The sequence below is a fragment of the Hippocampus comes genome, unplaced genomic scaffold (genome assembly GCF_001891065.2).
Source record: "Hippocampus comes isolate QL1 unplaced genomic scaffold, H_comes_QL1_v1.1 scaffold345, whole genome shotgun sequence".
In the NCBI taxonomy this organism is placed as follows: Eukaryota; Metazoa; Chordata; class Actinopteri; order Syngnathiformes; family Syngnathidae; genus Hippocampus; species Hippocampus comes.
In genome coordinates, this window is record NW_017805538.1 from 1,417,650 (window position 1) to 1,437,449 (window position 19,800).

Below are 19,800 nucleotides of genomic sequence, written 5' to 3' on the forward strand. Positions count from 1 at the left end.
CCCCCCATGTGTGGAAGTTTAAAGGACTGTCTGAAAATGCCCAGCAGTGAATGAGTCTAAGGTCTAGAATGAATTTTAAGTGTACTATTTGCGTTTGGGGATCTGTTGCTGTCCATTCTTAATATGACATCCAAAAGAATGTGTCAAAAACATCAATCAAAACAAGGCTTCATCAGAGGAAAAGCCTCCAAAACAGGAAGAGCAAACACAATTTCCCCCCAAAAAAGCCTTTATAGTTCTGGAACAACATATTATGGACAAGTGAGTCAAAGATTACTTGCCCCAGAGGGATAGAAGAGAGAAGGACGAAAGAAAGGCAACTGCTCATGATCCAAAACATACCCACCTTATCAGTGAAGCTTCGTGGTATGGCCATGTATGGCTGCCAGTCGTGGTTCCTTTGTATCTTCAACAATCAATACATACTGTATAAAACACAGTAAAAGTAAACAAAATTTAACATTAAAAAACCCTCTACAAATGATTACGCGCGAGAAAAGGCAAAAGGATGTCTGCTCCAAATTTGAGTGCAATAATAAAAACCGCGATAAGTGAGGGATCACTGTATTGTGCTTTATGACACGACGTGACCTTATTTGTAATTTCAACTGAACCAGTCGATAAAATAGTGCAGTGTGGTGTAAAAATTACAAGCAGTTCGCATTTCGCCGGTCCATTCAGTTGAATGGTCGTGAGCTTCATGATGAGAGATTTTGTTTCTGCAGCAATGAGTCTTCATTGACTGCCACTACCTTTTAGTGGATTGAAAAACAGTCATACAAGACAACATATAGTATGGGGAGCCTCAGAACGCAATCCAGGTTAACAGATCTCATTGCTGGAAGTCCAGAAAAGCAGGGGTGAAATTATTCTTATTTTTTTCAAACATGTGCATGGATAAATTGGTAAAGAACAACTCACACGTTGATGCAGTTAGCATGCATGCAAAGACAACGCTTAAAATTGTATAAAATAGTTATAAGATAAGACAGCCTTTATTTGTCTCACAACGAAGAAATTCGCAATTATAGGGGCAAACTTTGGAGGGAAGAAAGTAGAAAAACATGAAGCATTTGCATGCAAATGCTGTATAAGATGGCTCTGCTATTTAAAATGGGTGAGTGGGGGTGAGTCCAGGTTTTCAGGCGCATCTATTCAGTAGCCTGACAGCAGTCAGTAGGAACGAACGACGATTGCTAAAGCACAATTAAAGTAATGTGAATTCTTTTTATTTTTTGCTGACGTGTTAATGTTGGTGGCTGTCAGTAAGTTCTAATAATAATAAAAAACACCTACACTTTCTGCATCCTTTTGGTTTGAAATACATTTTTTTCTTTAAAACAAGCATACTTTTTACGTAGCCCACGTTAATATCGCATTTCCATTGTTATCAAGATATCTGGGGAAAAATACAGAGATGAAATTTTGTCTGTATCGCACAGCCCTAGTTGAGCTCTGACTGAAGGATATGCATGGCTGACAGAACGTTCTTTGTGAATGACATCTTTCTCCCTCCTCTCGAAAGCCCAATACAACAAGTTTTCCGTTTCTCGCGGTATGTTGATATTTATATGAATGCTGAGACTGCATTATTAATATGTTGCTACCAAAGTGTATACATTTGCTAACTCTATGTTGGTGCTAGGATGAGTGTCTGCATGGCTGACAGAATTTTTTTTCTGCCGAATATGAGAATCTGAATGGGCCATATTGGTTGGGCGCTGATTTATATTGCTCCATAATTTGCCATGCTTCCTCCTTCCACCTATCCATCCCTCCCTACTTATTATCTCCGGCCACCTCATCCAGCTCTTCTCTTAGTTGCCATCAAGAATTATTTAGCTTATTTAATGATGGACAAAAGTCGAATGTAGCATATTCAGACCACGCTTTATGGTCTAGTACATTCACTGTAGTTAAGATTCCCAGGTGGTGTTTTTTTACTTTATTTGTTCTGTTTAGGCGGGTTATGTATCATTGTATTTGGATAGTCAAATTGGAATTGACGGGGTATTTCTGATGGTTGCGTTTACATGCATTCCTCTCCTGAATTACATTACCATGACACACTTCTTAATTGTGCCACAAAAAAAAAAAAAAAGCGTCACGTCAACCACGCTGTGTCGATCCATCTTTAGGTCCACTTGTACAATCTAATGAGATCCAAAACAAGCGCTCTGTGACAATCAGGAATTGCAAAGAATACTACAAGGATTTTGCTGATTCTGTCCGAACAGTACTAAATTCAATATTGTATGATGAATTGTTTTTTATTTGTAGTGATGAAGTGAACTGAGCTGTTTCTTGTATTTTGCTCTTCGTGCAGTAGTAACGCGAGGAGTTCGGCTGCACTGCGCAGCTCACGGCTCTCTGAACCTTTCTGATTAGTGTGTTGATCGCTGAGTTTTCACGTGACAAATGATAGTCTGCTGTTACAAGTGGCAGAAGAGCAGCCCAGCTACGCAAAACAGGCCAGTGGTTCTTCCATCCCGCGCCGTCATCTCCTTTGTCACAGCCGGCAAACCACTTTTTCACTTTTGACTACCTTGGGACATTGGCCTTTGATGATTAGAGCGTTCCAGAAAACCAGCTCGTGGTCCCATTACCAATGCAGGAGGAAGGGTTGCATGCAGTTATTGATTAAGAGCCAATATTAAAAAAAAAAAAAAAAAGAATACATCCTTCAGTTCTGCGTCCTACTGATCTGAGTGGAAGTTTCAATATACTGCAGCAAACTGTGAGAGCACCTGTGTGCAGAGCCAGCATCGGTCGAAGCTACACAAATTCTTTATTGCAAACTATATATTTTTTTCATTTTAATTAGTAATAGTGTTATATAATATATATTGGGAAATGGATTGGGTTTACTTTGCCGTTGTTTCTTTCAACCAAGTCTCAGTGGATCAACTGCGTCAAGCACTGAGAGATCTGTTTGTAGTAAAGAAACAGTGAATCAGTCAGTGTGCTGCTCACCATGTTCCCCTCCCCAAAAACCTCTGCGCTTCACAAGGAGAATTTTTTTTTCTTTTTTGGGGGGCGGGGGGCGGCTGATGTCAGACATACCTGAATCTGTGTGCTATGTTAGGTTCCCTACTCTGGGCAATGAGGCAGGTTAACATATAAGGTTGCGGATGGTTCTTGTTTAGTCAAATGTTTTCATTTTGTTTCCATGACATGATTGGATGTGCTAATATGTCGCGTGGTGAGAATAGTTCAACTCACGTTGGATCCCTCATTACATTCATCAAAATGCAAAAATGTTTCACACACACACTCAGGCACACTCACTTCTTCAGCTTCTCAATCTGACATCTCTTTTGTGGCCACCTCCCCCCATGATGACCCTCAGCCTTATCACAAGACACAAGAGCCACAGTGTTCTCTGAGTGGCTGATTCTTTTCAACAAAACGTTTGGTGTTTTTGTGTGAATTCTTCCAGACAGTCCACACGCATTGTGTTGCAATTGGGACACAAAGGGAGGCATTGGCTGACGAGATTCATTCACGTATGTGCAACTTTCTCGCAGTGTTCATTTAACGTGCTTTAATTGTTGCTGTTGACTCCAATTCGCACAGTCATTGACTTCAAAAGCGAGTGAAATGCTCATGTTTGCTGACGCCATCACGCCGTGCGTGTGCATGCGTGGTTACGATGAAAAGCAGAAAAATATGTCAAAACTTGAGTATTCTCTGTGTTTCTGCATAACATGATTCTGAAAAGTAAACTGATCTTCATCTCAACAACGGACAAATGCTGTCTGCTTTAACTATAACAATGGATGCCAACCTTTCTCAAGGCTCAAGGCCAGACAGAGCCTGACGCAAATAGCAAATTTCTGCAAATAACTGTTGCCCTCCTAATTGATTCTAATTGCCTGTATTAAGTACAAACCATTAATGTACCACAAACTATGATCCCTAAACCAGCATTACAAATCAGCGTGGGACTCACAATTCAATACTGTGACGATATGTGGCCCACAATAACAATATCCCAACACATAATATCTATCTATGATACTCGATATATTGTCGGACATTTTATCAACGGTATATCACGATATTTGAATGAAAAAGAAAAATCTCTCTCTAAAATCAAACACGTCGAACTGTGCAATTTCTCAACGGCAAAACTTTGTACAATGTACAAAGAAAAATGGACATCTGCATCGTGCCTCACTGCCCCCTCGCCTTGTGAATTTAAACACTGTACAGCTGGAAAAAATAAAGAGCATGCCATCAAGATTAATGACATGTTTTATGTAAACCAGGACAGTGGTTTCTGATACTGCAAAGACCACATCTTGGAAGTGTAAATACTGCACAGCTGGACAAATTAAAGTGCATGAAAATTAGTGAGGTTAGAAAGTGCTGATCTTTTTTTGTTTTTTGTTTTTTGGGTGGTGGGGGTGTGTGTTGTGGTCTGTCATCATCACTTATGCCAGTGGTCCTCAACTAGAAATGCTGTCGGTCCACTTTTTATTTATTTATTTATTTTTAATAAGACCAAGGTCCGGTCCCATGCACGGCGGTCATGGGGAGCAGGGCTATATGCCCATTTAGTATGGTTAAGCCAAGCTTATACAAATCAACACTCCTCACAACCAACCAATAATGGGGTGCATGAAAATAACAATTATTCACTTTGCCAGTACACAGCAAATAATGAGAGGTATTGTGTTGAGGCACAGGAACTCTTTTATTTTGTTAAGTTGTGCCTGCTTAATAATAGAAATAGCCCTTTTAGGGAAATAAGACAATTTTTACTTTAACTTTGTTAAACAGTAGTTGTCTTTTTTTTCCCTTAATTTAACAAAACAATTTAACAAAATACTCATTTTACCAAAATAAATACTCAACATGAAAACAAAAATATCCTTTTCATTTGTACAATTCCCCTTTTCACATCCCCTCTGAAATCACTGAAACATATCAGAAGAGGAGTTAAGAACCATTTTAAAAAAAAGACACAAGGGAGCACAGGAATGTGCAGTGCTGTTCTTCCACTAAAGGTGAATGCAATGTCTGAGGCATGCAAATATTATTTGAGGACGCCATTGTGATGATCCTTTACCATGTTGCGGTGTTCTGCTGGTAAACAGCTGCAAAGATCACAAGCGATCGCCGTAATGCGCAGATTATAGTCCACAAATATAAAATGTATAAGGTAAAAATCACTTTATAATTTATTATTTTATACAATTTGCCGAGGGTCCGGACAGAGGAGGTCCGGACAGAGGAGGTCGGCGGTCCGGTCGTGGATCGCGGTCCGTCAGTTGAGGAAGGCTGACTTATGCCATCAGCAGGACCACTTACTTCAGCGCTTCCTCTCTGTGTCACCATCAGGGTGCATTCGCATGCCTGCATGCTCTTCAAAATAAAGCTGTAAGACAATACAGCTTTTGCCACACCATAATTATACAAAAACATGTTCATCACAATATCAAATCAACCACTAACTGTTCTGAAATTCCACACATCTTTGAATGTGTGGATAACATTTTTCAACAAGTCGTGTTAGGTTTGTAACTTTTAAGGTAACATTGCCGAACCCTTCCAGTACACGGAGCATCTTTAAAATCAGCATGTCGCTCCACATTCTCAATGTTCAGTACTTGAATGTACACGTCAACAAATCTGATGATGAATTAATTTGGCAGTGCGGTATGGTGTTAAAATGTTCATTATATTTGACTGCACAGCAATTACTGGAAATGACGTCAATGCTCCTGGGCGACCTGCGCTGGGGCAATGCTGCTGCTTCGTAGGTCGGGGTTGCATAGAATGGCAAGTGCATTGGTGTTTCCTGACCCGAAACTGCTGGATCCTCGCGGTGACAGCACAGACTGGAGGTCAGAGTTAGGTTTTGCTCCCTTCTGCTGTTACAGATTCCACCGGGTTTGATGCCACATTTAGGCTTAGTTGAGCCAAAGCAGAGGCAGCACATATGGGCAGCTTATCTATCCCCTCCTACTGACTGTCAATCACAAATCTAAAGTGGCTGCTGTAATATTTATGATTGGAGAAGTGAGTCAGTCAACAGCTGGGAGTGCAGTGCAGTGAGTGAGCATTTGTGGAGGCAGACCTTTACCTTCTTCCTTCTGCAGCAGATGAGTGGACAATGAGTTTTGTTGTGGTGTGTTGATGGCCAATAGTAACCGTTTGTTGTTGTTGTTTTCTCGATTATTACATTGATTCCCTGCGCATGTGTACGAAGCTCAAATGGGTATGTTAGACGCGAACTCCAGCCACTGCCTGTGTGTTAAAGTGAGTGGGATGTGCTTTTATTTATTTATTTTTAATGTAATTTTTTTTTTTTAATACTCTGCTACAGCCCAGTCCCGATACCCACACCCAGTTGTTCTCAATAAAGTGTACACTCAGTAGAGGCGCATGGACTGTTTGAGGGCGCAGGTTACAAGCCTGCCAAAATTGCAGAATTGGGACAGAGCGTGTTATGTCATTGGTCTACGCCACTGCGTCACCAAATATGGCGGCACCGTTTGTTGTTTTGGCAATTTTTATCTTTCAAAAGATATTAACATAGCAGTAAAGAGGTTGTAAAGTAAAAACTCGGGCTCGAGCTTTTGGGCTCCACTATTTGCACCATTTGCGGCTCCTGCACGATCTGCGGCGCATGAGCAGAAGTCTTTAAGTACGGTAACCACGTTAGGACAAGATATGTAGGTGACTTAAAAACATTGATTGAAATTATACATACACATAATTTGATACTTGCACTCGAAAGGACTTTCTTTTTTCTACGCAGGCACAAGAACTCTACCGAACGGTGCCAGTTTCCCCACTATTGTAGTCAAATCTGCAATAAATTGTGGGTAATGTACTTCGGCTGAGAAGCCATGACCGTGGGCTCAGCCGAAGTGCGGAATAAGGGCGCACAAGGAGCGGGCAGAGCACTTTGGAGAATTGGACACCCTACACTCAGGAGTGCCCAAATCCGGTCCTCGAGAGCCCCTATCCAGCTTGTTTTGCATGTTTCCCTCCTGCAACACACCTGATTCAAATGATCAGGGTCATTATCAGGCTTCTGCAAAGCTTGTTGGAGGAGGGAAACATGTAAAACAGGCAGGATAGATGCCCTCGAGGACCGGACTCGGGCACCCATGTGGCCTGCACAGTAGCATGGGAACTCCCAATTCAGGGCCAAAAGTACTGTTGTAAAACACAATACGTCTACGTTCAGCTGGGTCTCTATCAAGACCTAATATTATAATATTAGGTAGGACTGTTACTAACATATCTTTTTAGAATCGATTATCCTGTTGATTATTCCATTGATTACTCAGGTAATATATTTTCTGATTTGAGAGTGCTGGCGACCCCAAACCTCAGGCATATTTTTAATTTAAGGCCCCGGTCCTTGGAACGGAGTATGTCCGCCTGCAGCAAATGTCTGTGTGGTAAACATGGAAGTGGCCATACGTGACTGATGGCTCAAAGCTATTCAAACAAAATATTATAAAAAAATATAAGGAAAATATTAATGGTGTTCAGAGTAGGGCTGTACCTAACAATTATTTTAATAATGATTCATCCCTGTATCTTTTTTTTATTATTAATCGGTGAATCGGATAAATCATTTCAAAAAGTGCACAAAGTTTGCAGTTCTATCCGTGGCATTCTGTCAGAGCCTCCAAGGCCTTCTCTGAAGGCGCAAATACTATCAGAAACTCAGACTCAGATTTAGAACTTAAATTAAGTGGAAATAATTTATTTCCAACAGTCTTTTGTCTTCATTTTATTGTGTATGGCTTGGCCACACGCTTATAGTCCTCTTGTCATGCTGGGCTCGGGAGCCAAATGGCCACCTCATTGTGTTTGCGGCACAAAGCGACCTTCTGGAATCGAAGTGAAATAGATTCAAGGTGGAGTTGTCCATCTCATCTCACTTTCCCGATCGTCAAGCATGTGGCTTTCATTGTGAAAATCAATACTAGACTATTCGTAACGTGCTTGCCACAATAACTGTGTGTTGTGTGTGTCATAATGTAAAAGTGAATATGTTTTAAAGTTTAACATTTTGAGATTTTCGGTCACCCGTGTTTGTTGAATTTAGTGAGAGTTTGAAACCAGTTCTGCAATTTCTTATCACAGGGACGACATGTCAAGACTGGACAGCTGGCTGCCATCAAGGTCATGGATGTCACAGAGGTAAAGCCTGATGGTTTTTTTTCTTTCAACAAAGATTCAGGCTTTAGAAGTTCCAGAGCATAAAACAGACGCACATGTGCAGAGCTGCGTAAATGTCTTTTGAAATGAAAGGGAGTCAGCAAACTGGCTTCAACAGGTCCTGTCGGTACCTGTAACCTCTTAAGCCAATGTGGCTGAAAAATATAAAACTCCCCCAGCCACAACATCACGTGTTTCCGAGGCTAATCCGCTAGCCACAGTAAGCCGGTCCTCATCAGTGAGACGTCATTAAGCTTTTCATGATGCAGGACCGATTAAAACCACCCAGTCTACTCTGGAGGTGCAATAATTCATCAATTTCTTGAAAATAAAATAATTATCAAATTAAATGACAAGTATATCGATAATTGAGTCATCGTTTGGGGCAGGCGTGTCAAATGTACGGCCCGTGCAGCAGGGTTTAATCCGGCCCTCGAAATAATTTGGTCAAGTGTAAAAATAATTAGAGCTTGACTGAATAAACAGACGCCTCAAATCCACCAAATGGCAGATGATAGTTGTTTGTCTCTGTGTGCCCTGCGATCGGCTGACAACCAGTTCAGAGTGTACCCTGCCTACCATCCAAAGACAGCTGGGATAGGCTCCAGCACATCCGCGACCCAAATGAGCATAACCGGATTGGAAAATGGATGGATGAAGTTCAATAATTCGATAAGATTTTTATTCAAAGTGCTCTTTTTGTCTTCAGCATGCATTGCCGAGGTATCATATCAAGACTCGGTGTTGGCAACTATTTTAAAAGAAATTACTTGGACTTGGGTGCAAAAAAATGTGATCGGGATATCTCTGTTCAACTTTTAATGGATGAAAGGGGTGAACGTTTGACCTAATGAACCATTATTGCCTTGGATCTCTGAACCGAACTGAGCAAGTTCTGACTTTTGCCAAGGCGAGTCACATATACAATTCGTAACATTGGATTGACAAGTGATGTGAATATACTATAACCAATCACGTGCATCATTGGTGGTGCAGAGGGAATATTGTGGGAATATTCAATAATAATTATACGTAATACTTAAGAGACTTTTCTGTTTTCAAAGTAAAAGAAAGCCATCCAAAGAACTTTTTTTTTAAACATGTTCGATGCACCTCCCACTAGTCTAAACGCAGCGTTCTGATAAATATTGCGTATATGCAATATGAATTCAGCAGATAATTCACCAGTTTTTATCCATCTCGGGCCTGCCATGTTGCCATCTTATGAGCGCTCGAAGTACATACCGCCAGTAACCGAAACTTGTAGAATTCCAAGCCCCTGTATGTTCGCAGGGACTCAGAATTGTAGTTCTTCCATCGGCAGAGTTGTAAAAAGCACTCCTGGCACTTGATAAGATCTGTAATATCCAAACTGTCCAGCTTGCACCTGTATCTCATTGCGTGCTTTTCATCCAAGTTAGATGTCAGTTCACTTGGAGGAACTGTTGACTGATGAAAGCTAATTTCATCATTACTCTCCATTGTAAATCCTTCACCTGCCACCGCTACAATTCTGCCAGGGTAAACAAATGCACATGGGGATCAATCATGTGCCGTCCGAAGCTGTTTTGGTGGCGTGTAGGACGTTAGCATTTCTGTTTGAGAGAAGAATGGGCCGAAGTGAGTGTAAATACGAAATACGCTTTTTCTACACACTATGTAGACAACATAAGGAGCATTTATAATAAAATTTAGAAATTTGTCTTGACAGATTCATTGCCAGTGGGGTGTCAAAATGTTAATGATGGCAGCTGCCACCTGGTTCATCTAACTTAAAAGTCACAGTCTTTAAAAAAAAAAAAGAAACAAAAAAAAAACAATACAAATATCGTTCAGCATAAAAAAAGAACATCTCAACTATGACACATTCATATACTGGTACCACAAACACACACGGCAAGGATTAATACGTCATTTGGGGCTGGATCATATGGGTTGAAAAGGATATCACTCTGATAAAAAACAAAAAATTATATATATATATATATATATATACATATATATATATATATATATACACACACACACACACACACACACACACAGTCAAACCTCAGTTTCTGAACGTCTCTGTTCTCGACCAAATCGGTTTTCGACCAAAAATTTCGAGTTTTTTATGCCTCGGATTACGACCGAAAACCGCTTTTCGACCAAACTGAGCAAACCCGAATACGCCACTTGACTCCTCTCGGCTTCCTTACACGAAGAAGTAGCAGGCGCGTTTGTTGCAATTTATGCAAATCTGACCCTTTATATGTTATTTCTGCACAGTGATATATATATATATATATATATATATATATTTTTTTTTGCCTAGTCAAAGCTATGGAAGACAAAAAACACATTTCCACTTAATGGAACGGCCGACTGGTTTTCATTTTTAGGTAATCTACATTTATTCCTTAAATTTAAACCGTGCATAGCAGTGCAATATTTTCCTCTCTAGAAACTAAATTGAAAAATCTGCCTTTAGCATATTTTTAAATCGAGGTACTCGAATTACTTGAGAACCCCTTGCAGCCCTAAAATATAATATCTAACATAAAATAAGAGGTTGAAACAACTATGGCAAAAAAAAATCAAACTGATTAGTTAGATGAAACAGTTGTCTTTTTAGACATCATGTGCTTAGTAGGGCTCAGCGAATCACAGATTTCAGATTAGCCTATTGATAATTATTGTTTATTTAAACTATTTAAAATAAGAAAAACAGTTACATTCATAAAAGATGCATTTAAAAACAACTTGATTGAAGCTAAAAATTGAAATAAAACAAAAACAACACAGAAACAACATACAGTTCAAAATAGCTGGGCGTAAAACCCGCTTTTGTACTTGAAATATCTTCTGAGGGGCTTGCAATTGGAGCGCAAATCAAATACCATATTGCACAAATCGAACATCATACGGTAGCCAAGCCATCTCCAATTAGCGGCCCGCAGGCCAAATGTGACTCATGAGAGCAAAGCATCCAGCTTGCGAGACCAGCCCCCGTGTCAACTTTTAACTGGCCTTGAGGAGTCCAAGAAGCCACTAAGTTGTCACAAATAGCTCAACGGGCCCTCAGTCGTAACCGCGATGTTGTGAGCAAGCCATGTGATCGTCGGTGCCATTTGGGCCTCAGTTAGCTTCATGTTATGTTAACAAGTGATAAACAAAAAGTTACCATCAATGACAATTTCTGCAGTTAGTTAAGTATTGGCAGTGAGCCATTCAGTTTCACAGTACATGCAAGTCCCCTTTTTTTTTTTTTTTTTTTTAATTGTACTTGCACGACTTAACCTGCAAGACATTCACATGAACTTTGTTGATAGAGCACTTTGAACCACAGCCACAGCTTTTAGAGTACTATATGCAAGATGAATATGAAAATAAAACTGCTTTATTTTTATTATATGGTGCAGGTAACAAAACGAAAAGTGGTTCTGAAAACCAATAAACCACTAATGATAACGGCAAGTTGAGCTTGTCAAGCTCCCCCCAATATACCGTAAATTCCGGATTGCAAGCCGCTACTTTTTTTCCACACTTTCAACACTGCGGCGTGTAATATGAAGCAGCTTTTTAATTTTTTTTTTTTCCATCGCGGGAAAAACATGGACCAATAAAATGAATGAGTAGTTCACTGAGGTCCAATGAGATTGTATGACTAATCACAACTTCCGCTCTTTTCGCCGTCGCGGGGAAAAATGTGTTACCCGGCAACAGCCGACCAATAAAATGAATGAGTAGTACACAGGGGTCCTATGAAATTGTATGATCACCTGTAATCACAACTTCCTTATTTCAGTCTTTCTTCTAACCATGATCAACATGGAGAATACCAGACAAAAAGCATATGATGCAGCTTTTAAACTAAAAGCGATCACTCTGGCAGTTAAAGAAGGAATCACTTTTTCACACACCGGATAGGTTTGGATTTTTTTTCTCTCCGTTATTAATTAAAACCCGCATTTAAAAACTGCATTTTGTGTTTGGATTGTTTTTGATTCATATTTAAATGTCTTCAGTGATGGGGCCAGGACCTCTTGAAAGAATGAGGTTCTTTTCCGCCAGATGGGATCTCGGAAATCGTACTTTTCTAACTGGAAATTTCCGTACTGGAAATGCTTAATGTCTCTCTCTCTCTCTCTCTCTCTCTCTCTCTCTCTCTCTCTCTCTCTCTCTCTCACCCTTGGTAACTTCTGTTTGAATGCAGGATGAAGAGGAGGAAATTAAACTGGAGATTAATATGCTTAAGAAGTATTCTCACCACAGAAACATTGCCACCTACTATGGCGCGTTTATTAAAAAGAGTCCACCTGGACATGACGATCAGCTTTGGGTAAGTTCTCAAGTCTGTACAATAATGCTAACATTTCGGAGATGATTGAAAATCAGGAAACCACTGTTTATTTTTTTCGTTTTTTATATTGTACCAGATAATGCTTCTCTTTGTTACGCTTTATTTTCCTACATTTTTGGGTGTTTAGTTGGTGATGGAGTTCTGTGGAGCTGGTTCCATCACAGACCTAGTGAAGAACACCAAGGGGAACCAGCTCAAGGAAGATTGGATTGCCTACATCTCCAGAGAAATCCTCAGAGTAAGTGCTCTGCTTCCTCTCACTTCCTCATCTTTTTTTTTTTTTTTTTTTGCAACTCAGGAATTTCTAAAAGTGGACTACTTCTTGTTGGGTCTTGTTCAGTGAAATCACAGATTGGTTTTTATTAGAGGTTTCATGACTTATTTATCGACAATGAATCGATTATCAAATTAATTAATTTGTTTTTAATCATCTCTGAATCATTTAGGTAGCTTTTTTTTTTTTATTTAAAATTGCCAAATATTCGGAATTTCAGCTTCTCAACAGTAAATATTCTTTGATTTCTGGAGTCTTCCATGAAAGTAGACTGATCATTTTTGTGTCAAAATAAAATATTTGATTTTACTTTGGAAAATATTCATCACTTTTTTTATTATGGACAAAAACAGTAACTGAATACTCAATAATTTATGCGTCCCTTTTCTATGCTGTCAGCTTGAAACAACTTCCTGTTATTGAATAAAAGGGGTAGACATAAGTTGTTTTTTTTTTTTAATTAATTAATCAATTAATCAACAGGTTAGCTTATTATTAAAATAATCATTAGATGCAGTTACTTTATACAAGTACATTATACATGTTTGTCATGGTTGTCAAATCATATCAACGCCTAAGGTGGAACCCTGGAAGGCTATGGAGCGCTAAGTTCTCATTTGCTGGGTCGGCTACCCTCTTTTCCTGCCAGCTAGCTCCCTTGCTTAGCTGGCTGGCTCTCATTAGCTTCCATTGTGATAGCTTAGGTGGACTCACTGCCATGCTGCGGTTATTTTGCTCCAACTTCAACTCTTTTTCTTTCCAATCTTCTACGCAGTGGTTGGTCCCACTAGCCACTACATCGACTCCGGTCAGGCAGTGCCCTGTTCATTTGTGGGACACCCTTGGGCTCCGCTACTGGAAACTTTTACCAATGATCGTTTTTCTTTTTTGTTTTGATTTTGAGTTTTTGAAGGTCAAATGTCTCAGTTGACTTATGTGCTCTGTGTCTGTGACCTTTGGTAGGGTCTGGCTCACTTACATGCCCACCACGTCATCCACCGTGACATCAAGGGCCAGAATGTCCTGTTGACAGAAAATGCTGAAGTCAAATTAGGTAAATTGAAAATCCCTGGCGTTTGTCAAAAAAAAAAACAATGACGTTGTAGCTGTAATCTGACAACAGTTAACTCTTTCCACCTTCCCAGTGGACTTTGGTGTAAGTGCCCAACTCGATCGAACCGTGGGCAGGAGAAACACCTTCATTGGTACTCCCTATTGGATGGCCCCTGAAGTCATCGCCTGTGATGAGAATCCAGATGCGACATACGACTACCGAGTAAGACCCTCTTTTGGATTGCGCGTGCATGCTTGCATGCGTGGTTGACGCTCATGACTTATTGCAGAGTGACCTGTGGTCTTGCGGCATTACTGCAATTGAGATGGCTGAAGGAGCGCCACGTAAGGGCTTCATTTTGCTTTCCGCTATATGAAACACAGTGCTGTTTCTGATGTGTTGTGTGGTGTGTGTACTTGCAGCGCTTTGTGACATGCATCCTATGCGAGCACTCTTCCTGATTCCAAGGAACCCGCCTCCAAGACTTAAATCCAAAAAATGGTGAGCTGAGTCGTTACCTACCGTTCAATGAAAACTGATCTTTCTATCTTTATCTGCAGAACTCTTACTCTCTTACTTAAGTCAGCCGCGCAAAGAGTGACAGTGCCGAAAGCCTCTGAAAAAGTAGTTTCACAAAGTGTGCAGGCAACTAGTCTTCATTTGCTTCTAACCGTTAACAACTAGTTGAGCTGTGTTTCAGAATTAAGTGTGGGTGTGTGCGCGCGTGTGTGTACTAACTTGTGACTTCTCAATGCTCATCTTTTTATCACAAACTTCAACGTAATTGTAATTGTATTGTTTCATCTCACACACTTGAATCATAGTCATTTTGCACTTAAGGTGGTATAGTGTAATGTAAATGTAGGTAATTTAAAAAAAACAGATACTGTCAAAACAATCGTGCTATATCAATAGAGTAAAATTAAATTTAAATACATTTTGCCGTGTATGCAGGGCCCATGTCTATCCAATTTGTAACTTAATGGAATCCCAATTTTGCTCTTCTCTCTGCTTTTATGTATGGACTGTACAGGTCCAAAAAGTTTTTCAGCTTCATTGAAAGCTGTCTGGTGAAGAACTACACGCAGCGACCCCCAACCGAACAGTTGCTCAAACATCCCTTCATTCGTGACCAACCCAATGAGAGGCAGGTCCGAATTCAGTTGAAAGATCACATCGATCGCACGAAGAAGAAAAGGGGCGAGAAAGGTGCATTTGTCTCCTCATTTGTGAACAAGATCCTGTTATGTGACATTTGCATCACTTGGAATGTCTTCTGTGCACAGATGAGACTGAGTATGAGTACAGTGGCAGTGAGGAGGAAGAAGAGGATCCAGCGGAGCAGGAGGGAGAACCAAGGTTTGGTTGCAGCACGATGTGCTGTCCTCACGACATGTACGACTACAGTTTAACACATCTGATTGCTCTCATGGCCTAGCTCCATTGTTAATGTGCCGGGTGAGTCAACGCTGCGCCGAGACTTCATCCGCCTCCAGCAGGAGAACAAGGAGAGGTCGGAGGCGCTGCGCCGTCAGCAACTGCTGCAGGAGCAGCAGCTTCGTGAACAGGAGGAATACAAGCGCCAACTACTGGCCGAGAGGCAGAAGCGTATTGAGCAGCAGAAGGAGCAGAGGCGGCGCCTCGAGGAGGTGGATTTTATTTATTTATTTATATATTTTTTAAGTCTGACAATCTGACTTGTTCAGATTCGCAACACATTTGCCTCCCAGAGCCACCAATTGTTAGATTTTTATGATGGAAATCACTAAACTCTACCTCGTTACAGCCTAACACTCTCTGTTATTGATATTAAAAAAAAAAACAAAATAATAAAACCATGGACCCCAATGCTCACACAGATTGAAATGAGCAAAAATACTCTGCAGATAATTGTGATCTACCATGTTTGGCAAGCCGCAGTGGCACCAGAGACGGAATGCATCACTGCTCACTCCACTCCACTGCAGTCGGTTGGAAGTAGAGTTGGACGTTACCCGAAAGCCACTTGAGGCTAACTGCGATCGCCACTAGTCTGAATAGATTAACATCAGTGGCAAGAACTATGGGCATCTGCACAAAGTTAAGTTTCATAGCCAGATAATAATTTTGAATAATGCGCAGATAACAACAGCTTTGATTGGCGTAGAATTAGGGATGTTAGAATCAGAGTTTTATACTGCCATTACCAATACCAGTTGATCACACTCAATTAAGATTGAGTGTGATCAACTGATTCCGATCACGTGGATTATGTGTACAATTTTCAATTTTAGAGTTACAACTATGGCTTTTTCTTAAATAATCTCTGAATCTTTTTTTATTTATTTAATTAATTTAATTGATTAATCAGATTTTCAAAAACATTTGTTAAATTTATTTCCCTTTATTAATTCAAAAACAGAACTTCACTTCAAATAGACAGTAAATGAAATACACAAACACACACACTGCTGAGTATCATATTGTGTCACAAACGCAGCAACAAAGACGTGAACGCGAAATGAGACGGCAACAGGAGCGTGATCAGCGTCGGCGGGAGCAAGAGGAGAAGAGACGCGTTGAGGAAATGGATCGCAGGCGAAAAGAGGAGGAGGAACGCAGACGGGCTGAGGATGAGAAAAGAAGGAATGATCGTGAGCAGGTCTGTTTTGTTCAAAAGTTAAGTTAATAACACAGTCTTCTGTTTCTTTGACCTCAATCAAAACAGCTTTTTGGAAAATTGCAGGCCTTCACAAAGCCGAATTCAACATACTACTGTTGGTATACCCATTGCAGCGGTGTCAAATTCATTTCACATTGTGGGCCACATACGGCCTCGGTAGATGTCAAGTGGGCCGGACCATTAAAATGATATCATACTCTGCTATAAATAACCAAAATAATATGTCTTTCCTTTGTTTTGGCTTAAAGAAGCACAAGAACATTAGGAAAATGTTGACATTTAATGAACATATCTTTTACAAAACATTTCATGAAGCACCTTAGATTTCCTTGGACAAATGTGCAATTTACTTTTATCATTCACATATATGCATTGCAACTGATCCCACTGATTTTACAAACTTAAACAAGTAATTGGTATTGAAAAATATATTAACGCATTTTAAGATTAAACGAGATTAATAAAGGAATTTTTAAACCATTTACACATGCGCATATAAAATCTAAATGTAATCCCTGACTACACCGTACAAACTAAGGATGGTGCTATTAAATGTATAAAGGATAAAATATTCACATGTCCTTGATAGCATCTGCTGTGTTGGGTCTGTCTCAGCTCTCTGTCTTCTTCTCTGCTTTTGTCATCTACTCTGATCAAAACAGTGTGTCACCTAGCGGATACTCCACAAATTGCACATAATTAAAAATATTCATTCCATGTCCTTTATGCATTTTTTCACTTTTAAATGATCCTGCGGGTCTGATCGAACCTCCTTGGGGGCAGGTTCCGACCCGCATGCCGTATGTTTGACACCCCTGCATTAGAGGGTGACACCTGAGTGGATTTTCACTCTAGTTTCATCAGACTCCCACAGAAAAACTGTCCTGGACCATCATATTGAAAAGAAAAAAAAAAAGTCTTGTCCCGGTGAAAACCACTTCCGTCCCATCCTTAAACCTGGACATTGCTGTTCATTTTCTAATACTGATACTCTGATTAACGCTTTGTTTGACAGGAGTACATCCGGCGGCAGCTCGAGGAGGAGCAGAGACATTTGGAGATGCTACAGGAACAGCTACTGCGTGAACAGGCTATGTTACTGGTCAGTCACACAACCACTTTGACCTCATGCTTGCATTATATACCTGTATTTGTTTGTCTGTGACAGCACTACTTCTGAACTGACTGCACCAGGTGTGCATCTTTTTCAAATGTTTAAGAGGAAGGAAGAGAGTTTGTGGACAATCTCCTGAGAAGAAATTAGACAAATGCTTTGTAGAAGTTGTTTTTTTTGTAGAAAATGACTGCGGCGTTGAATCCCCCACCCATATCTGCGGTAGGAGTTCAAGTGGCGCGAGTTGGAGGAGCAGCGCAAGGCTGAGCGGCTTCACAAGCGGCTGCAGCAGGAGCAGCTGCGGTCACTCCAGCATGCATCCCGGCAGCAGCTTGATAATAAGGCCAAACTCCCCTCAGACCTTAGCAAACCTCCGCCGATGACATCGCCCCCCGACAGAACCCTTACCCTGCCCCCACAAGCGGTGGTACTCAACAGTGCTGTTGCAACACTGAGAGGAACCTCTGAGAACTCTGGAACACCACCGGCATTTCACCCTGACAGTGTTGAAGCTCAGGCAGCACTGTCAGAGAAAAGTGACCCTGATGAGAACATCAGCCAGAGTTTGGCCTCCTGTAGTCCCATCTCCCCTCAGGCTGAACCTTCCATTCACTCCGCACCTCCCCAAGGAGAATATACTGAGCCTGATAGACCGCTCAATCCTCCTCCTCAGCCTGTCAGAGAGGTGAACCCCCTTGTTGACCGACTGACTGCCCTGCCACTTGCTCTTTCCATCTTCTCACTTTGTCTTTGCTCTGCCCCTGTGACAACAATGACGGAGATGGTGCCGGCAACACTTGAGTTGCCATGATTTCTCTTTTGGAGACTAAACAAGGAGAATTCCTGATGAGAAGTTGTGGCTGCGATGTCAGTATGATTTGGGCAGCTGCATGTAAATGGCCAAAGCCCAAACTAACATGCAACATCCAAGCAGTGAGGCACTTCATAATTAACAACTCTTTCCTCCCTTTTCAGCGTTCAAAGTTGTTGATATCGTAGCATATGTCTGTTCACGTGTGTCTGTGCAGAGCAACTTCAAGCATGACATGTCACGCTTGCTGCACGTCTTTCTAGGCAATGAAAGAGGAGTTCTGAGTGTGATGATGGACCTTAACTCTTGAGTCTCAGCACTCCGGTTTTCCCAAACTCACCTTATCCTTTGTCTCATTGTGTTTCCCTCACCCCAGGCTGATGAACGATACCGTAAAAACATTCAGGGCTCTCCTCAGGCCGCCCCTCCTTCCAAGCAGCCTCCTCTTCCCCCTCGCTCTGCTGAACCCTTCTCAAACGGTAGCAGCTCGTCCGACGCCACTGCCATGCACCGGCCCATGGAGCCTCAGGTATCCGCTCCACCTTGTACTAGATATCCATTTCAATGGGAAACGAAACATGAACATCTACATTTGGCTTCGTATGTTAATTACAGGATTATGTAAAACTTAGACACCTGACTTCCAGAAGCTGGAGAGGTGATGCAAGTAACAGAAGAGCACATTGAACATACATGTTGACAACGGGCATACTTGTATACACAGGAGTAGTGCTCCTCATTGCAAGGCTCAAAACCAGCGGTTTCGTGCTGCTGTTTGCAACGTTAAATGTATATTTTGCCCCTCAAACAAACCCTATGAAATGCAAAAAAGTGAATGGGTTGGTGTTTGCTAAAACGCAGAGCTGTTACACAATCACTGAGTGAACGCTAACTTGTTCCACCCGTTGCACATCAACATTGTTCCAAATATAAAAAAAAAATCAAAATGGCCGCAACTTGGCTTAAGTGTTTCTTTTTGCCAATGGCTTTTTTTTTTAAAACTCCATTCCCTCTGTGCGAGACTCAAGCGGCGGGGAGCGTTGCAGTCCCTTTTTGGCCAGCTGCATCCGGTCTGTGCATGGTCTTTCTTGACGTAATTGCGTAGTGATGTCATTAGAAAAATTTACATTAGAAAAATCTCACGGAACACCATGATGCCAAAATGTCACAAAAATCCGAATATTAATAAGTAATTCATTTCAATTTACTCAGTGTAAATTATGGCTGACTTTAGTTGAACGCAAAGCTATAATTTTCTTGTATGAATCGCAACAGGTGGATACAAAGGTTTATTGTACACTCTTCCATCAAATGGTGTTGCATTTCATTGTGATTATGTGTAATTCATAA

General features: G+C 40.9%; 1 protein-coding gene across 9 annotated transcripts in view; it reads left to right on the forward strand.

Moving 5' to 3' along the window:
- Positions 1 to 19,800, forward strand: part of LOC109520886 (mitogen-activated protein kinase kinase kinase kinase 4-like) — a 37,317-nt gene that overhangs the window by 4,297 nt on the left and 13,220 nt on the right. For 6 of the 9 annotated variants that reach the window (XM_019878436.1, XM_019878432.1, XM_019878433.1 and 3 more), the window contains exons 3-16: positions 8,116 to 8,172; positions 12,389 to 12,514; positions 12,663 to 12,773; positions 13,773 to 13,863; positions 13,955 to 14,085; positions 14,153 to 14,207; positions 14,286 to 14,364; positions 14,897 to 15,072; positions 15,150 to 15,222; positions 15,302 to 15,512; positions 16,343 to 16,504; positions 17,541 to 17,627; positions 17,866 to 18,324; positions 18,827 to 18,979. In XM_019878436.1, coding sequence (XP_019733995.1) covers positions 8,116 to 8,172; positions 12,389 to 12,514; positions 12,663 to 12,773; positions 13,773 to 13,863; positions 13,955 to 14,085; positions 14,153 to 14,207; positions 14,286 to 14,364; positions 14,897 to 15,072; positions 15,150 to 15,222; positions 15,302 to 15,512; positions 16,343 to 16,504; positions 17,541 to 17,627; positions 17,866 to 18,324; positions 18,827 to 18,979 — 1,971 coding nt within the window. The remainder of the gene's footprint in view (positions 1 to 8,115; positions 8,173 to 12,388; positions 12,515 to 12,662; positions 12,774 to 13,772; positions 13,864 to 13,954; positions 14,086 to 14,152; positions 14,208 to 14,285; positions 14,365 to 14,896; positions 15,073 to 15,149; positions 15,223 to 15,301; positions 15,513 to 16,342; positions 16,505 to 17,540; positions 17,628 to 17,865; positions 18,325 to 18,826; positions 18,980 to 19,800) is intronic. The other 3 variants (XM_019878438.1, XM_019878440.1, XM_019878439.1) reach the window with 1 other exon arrangement.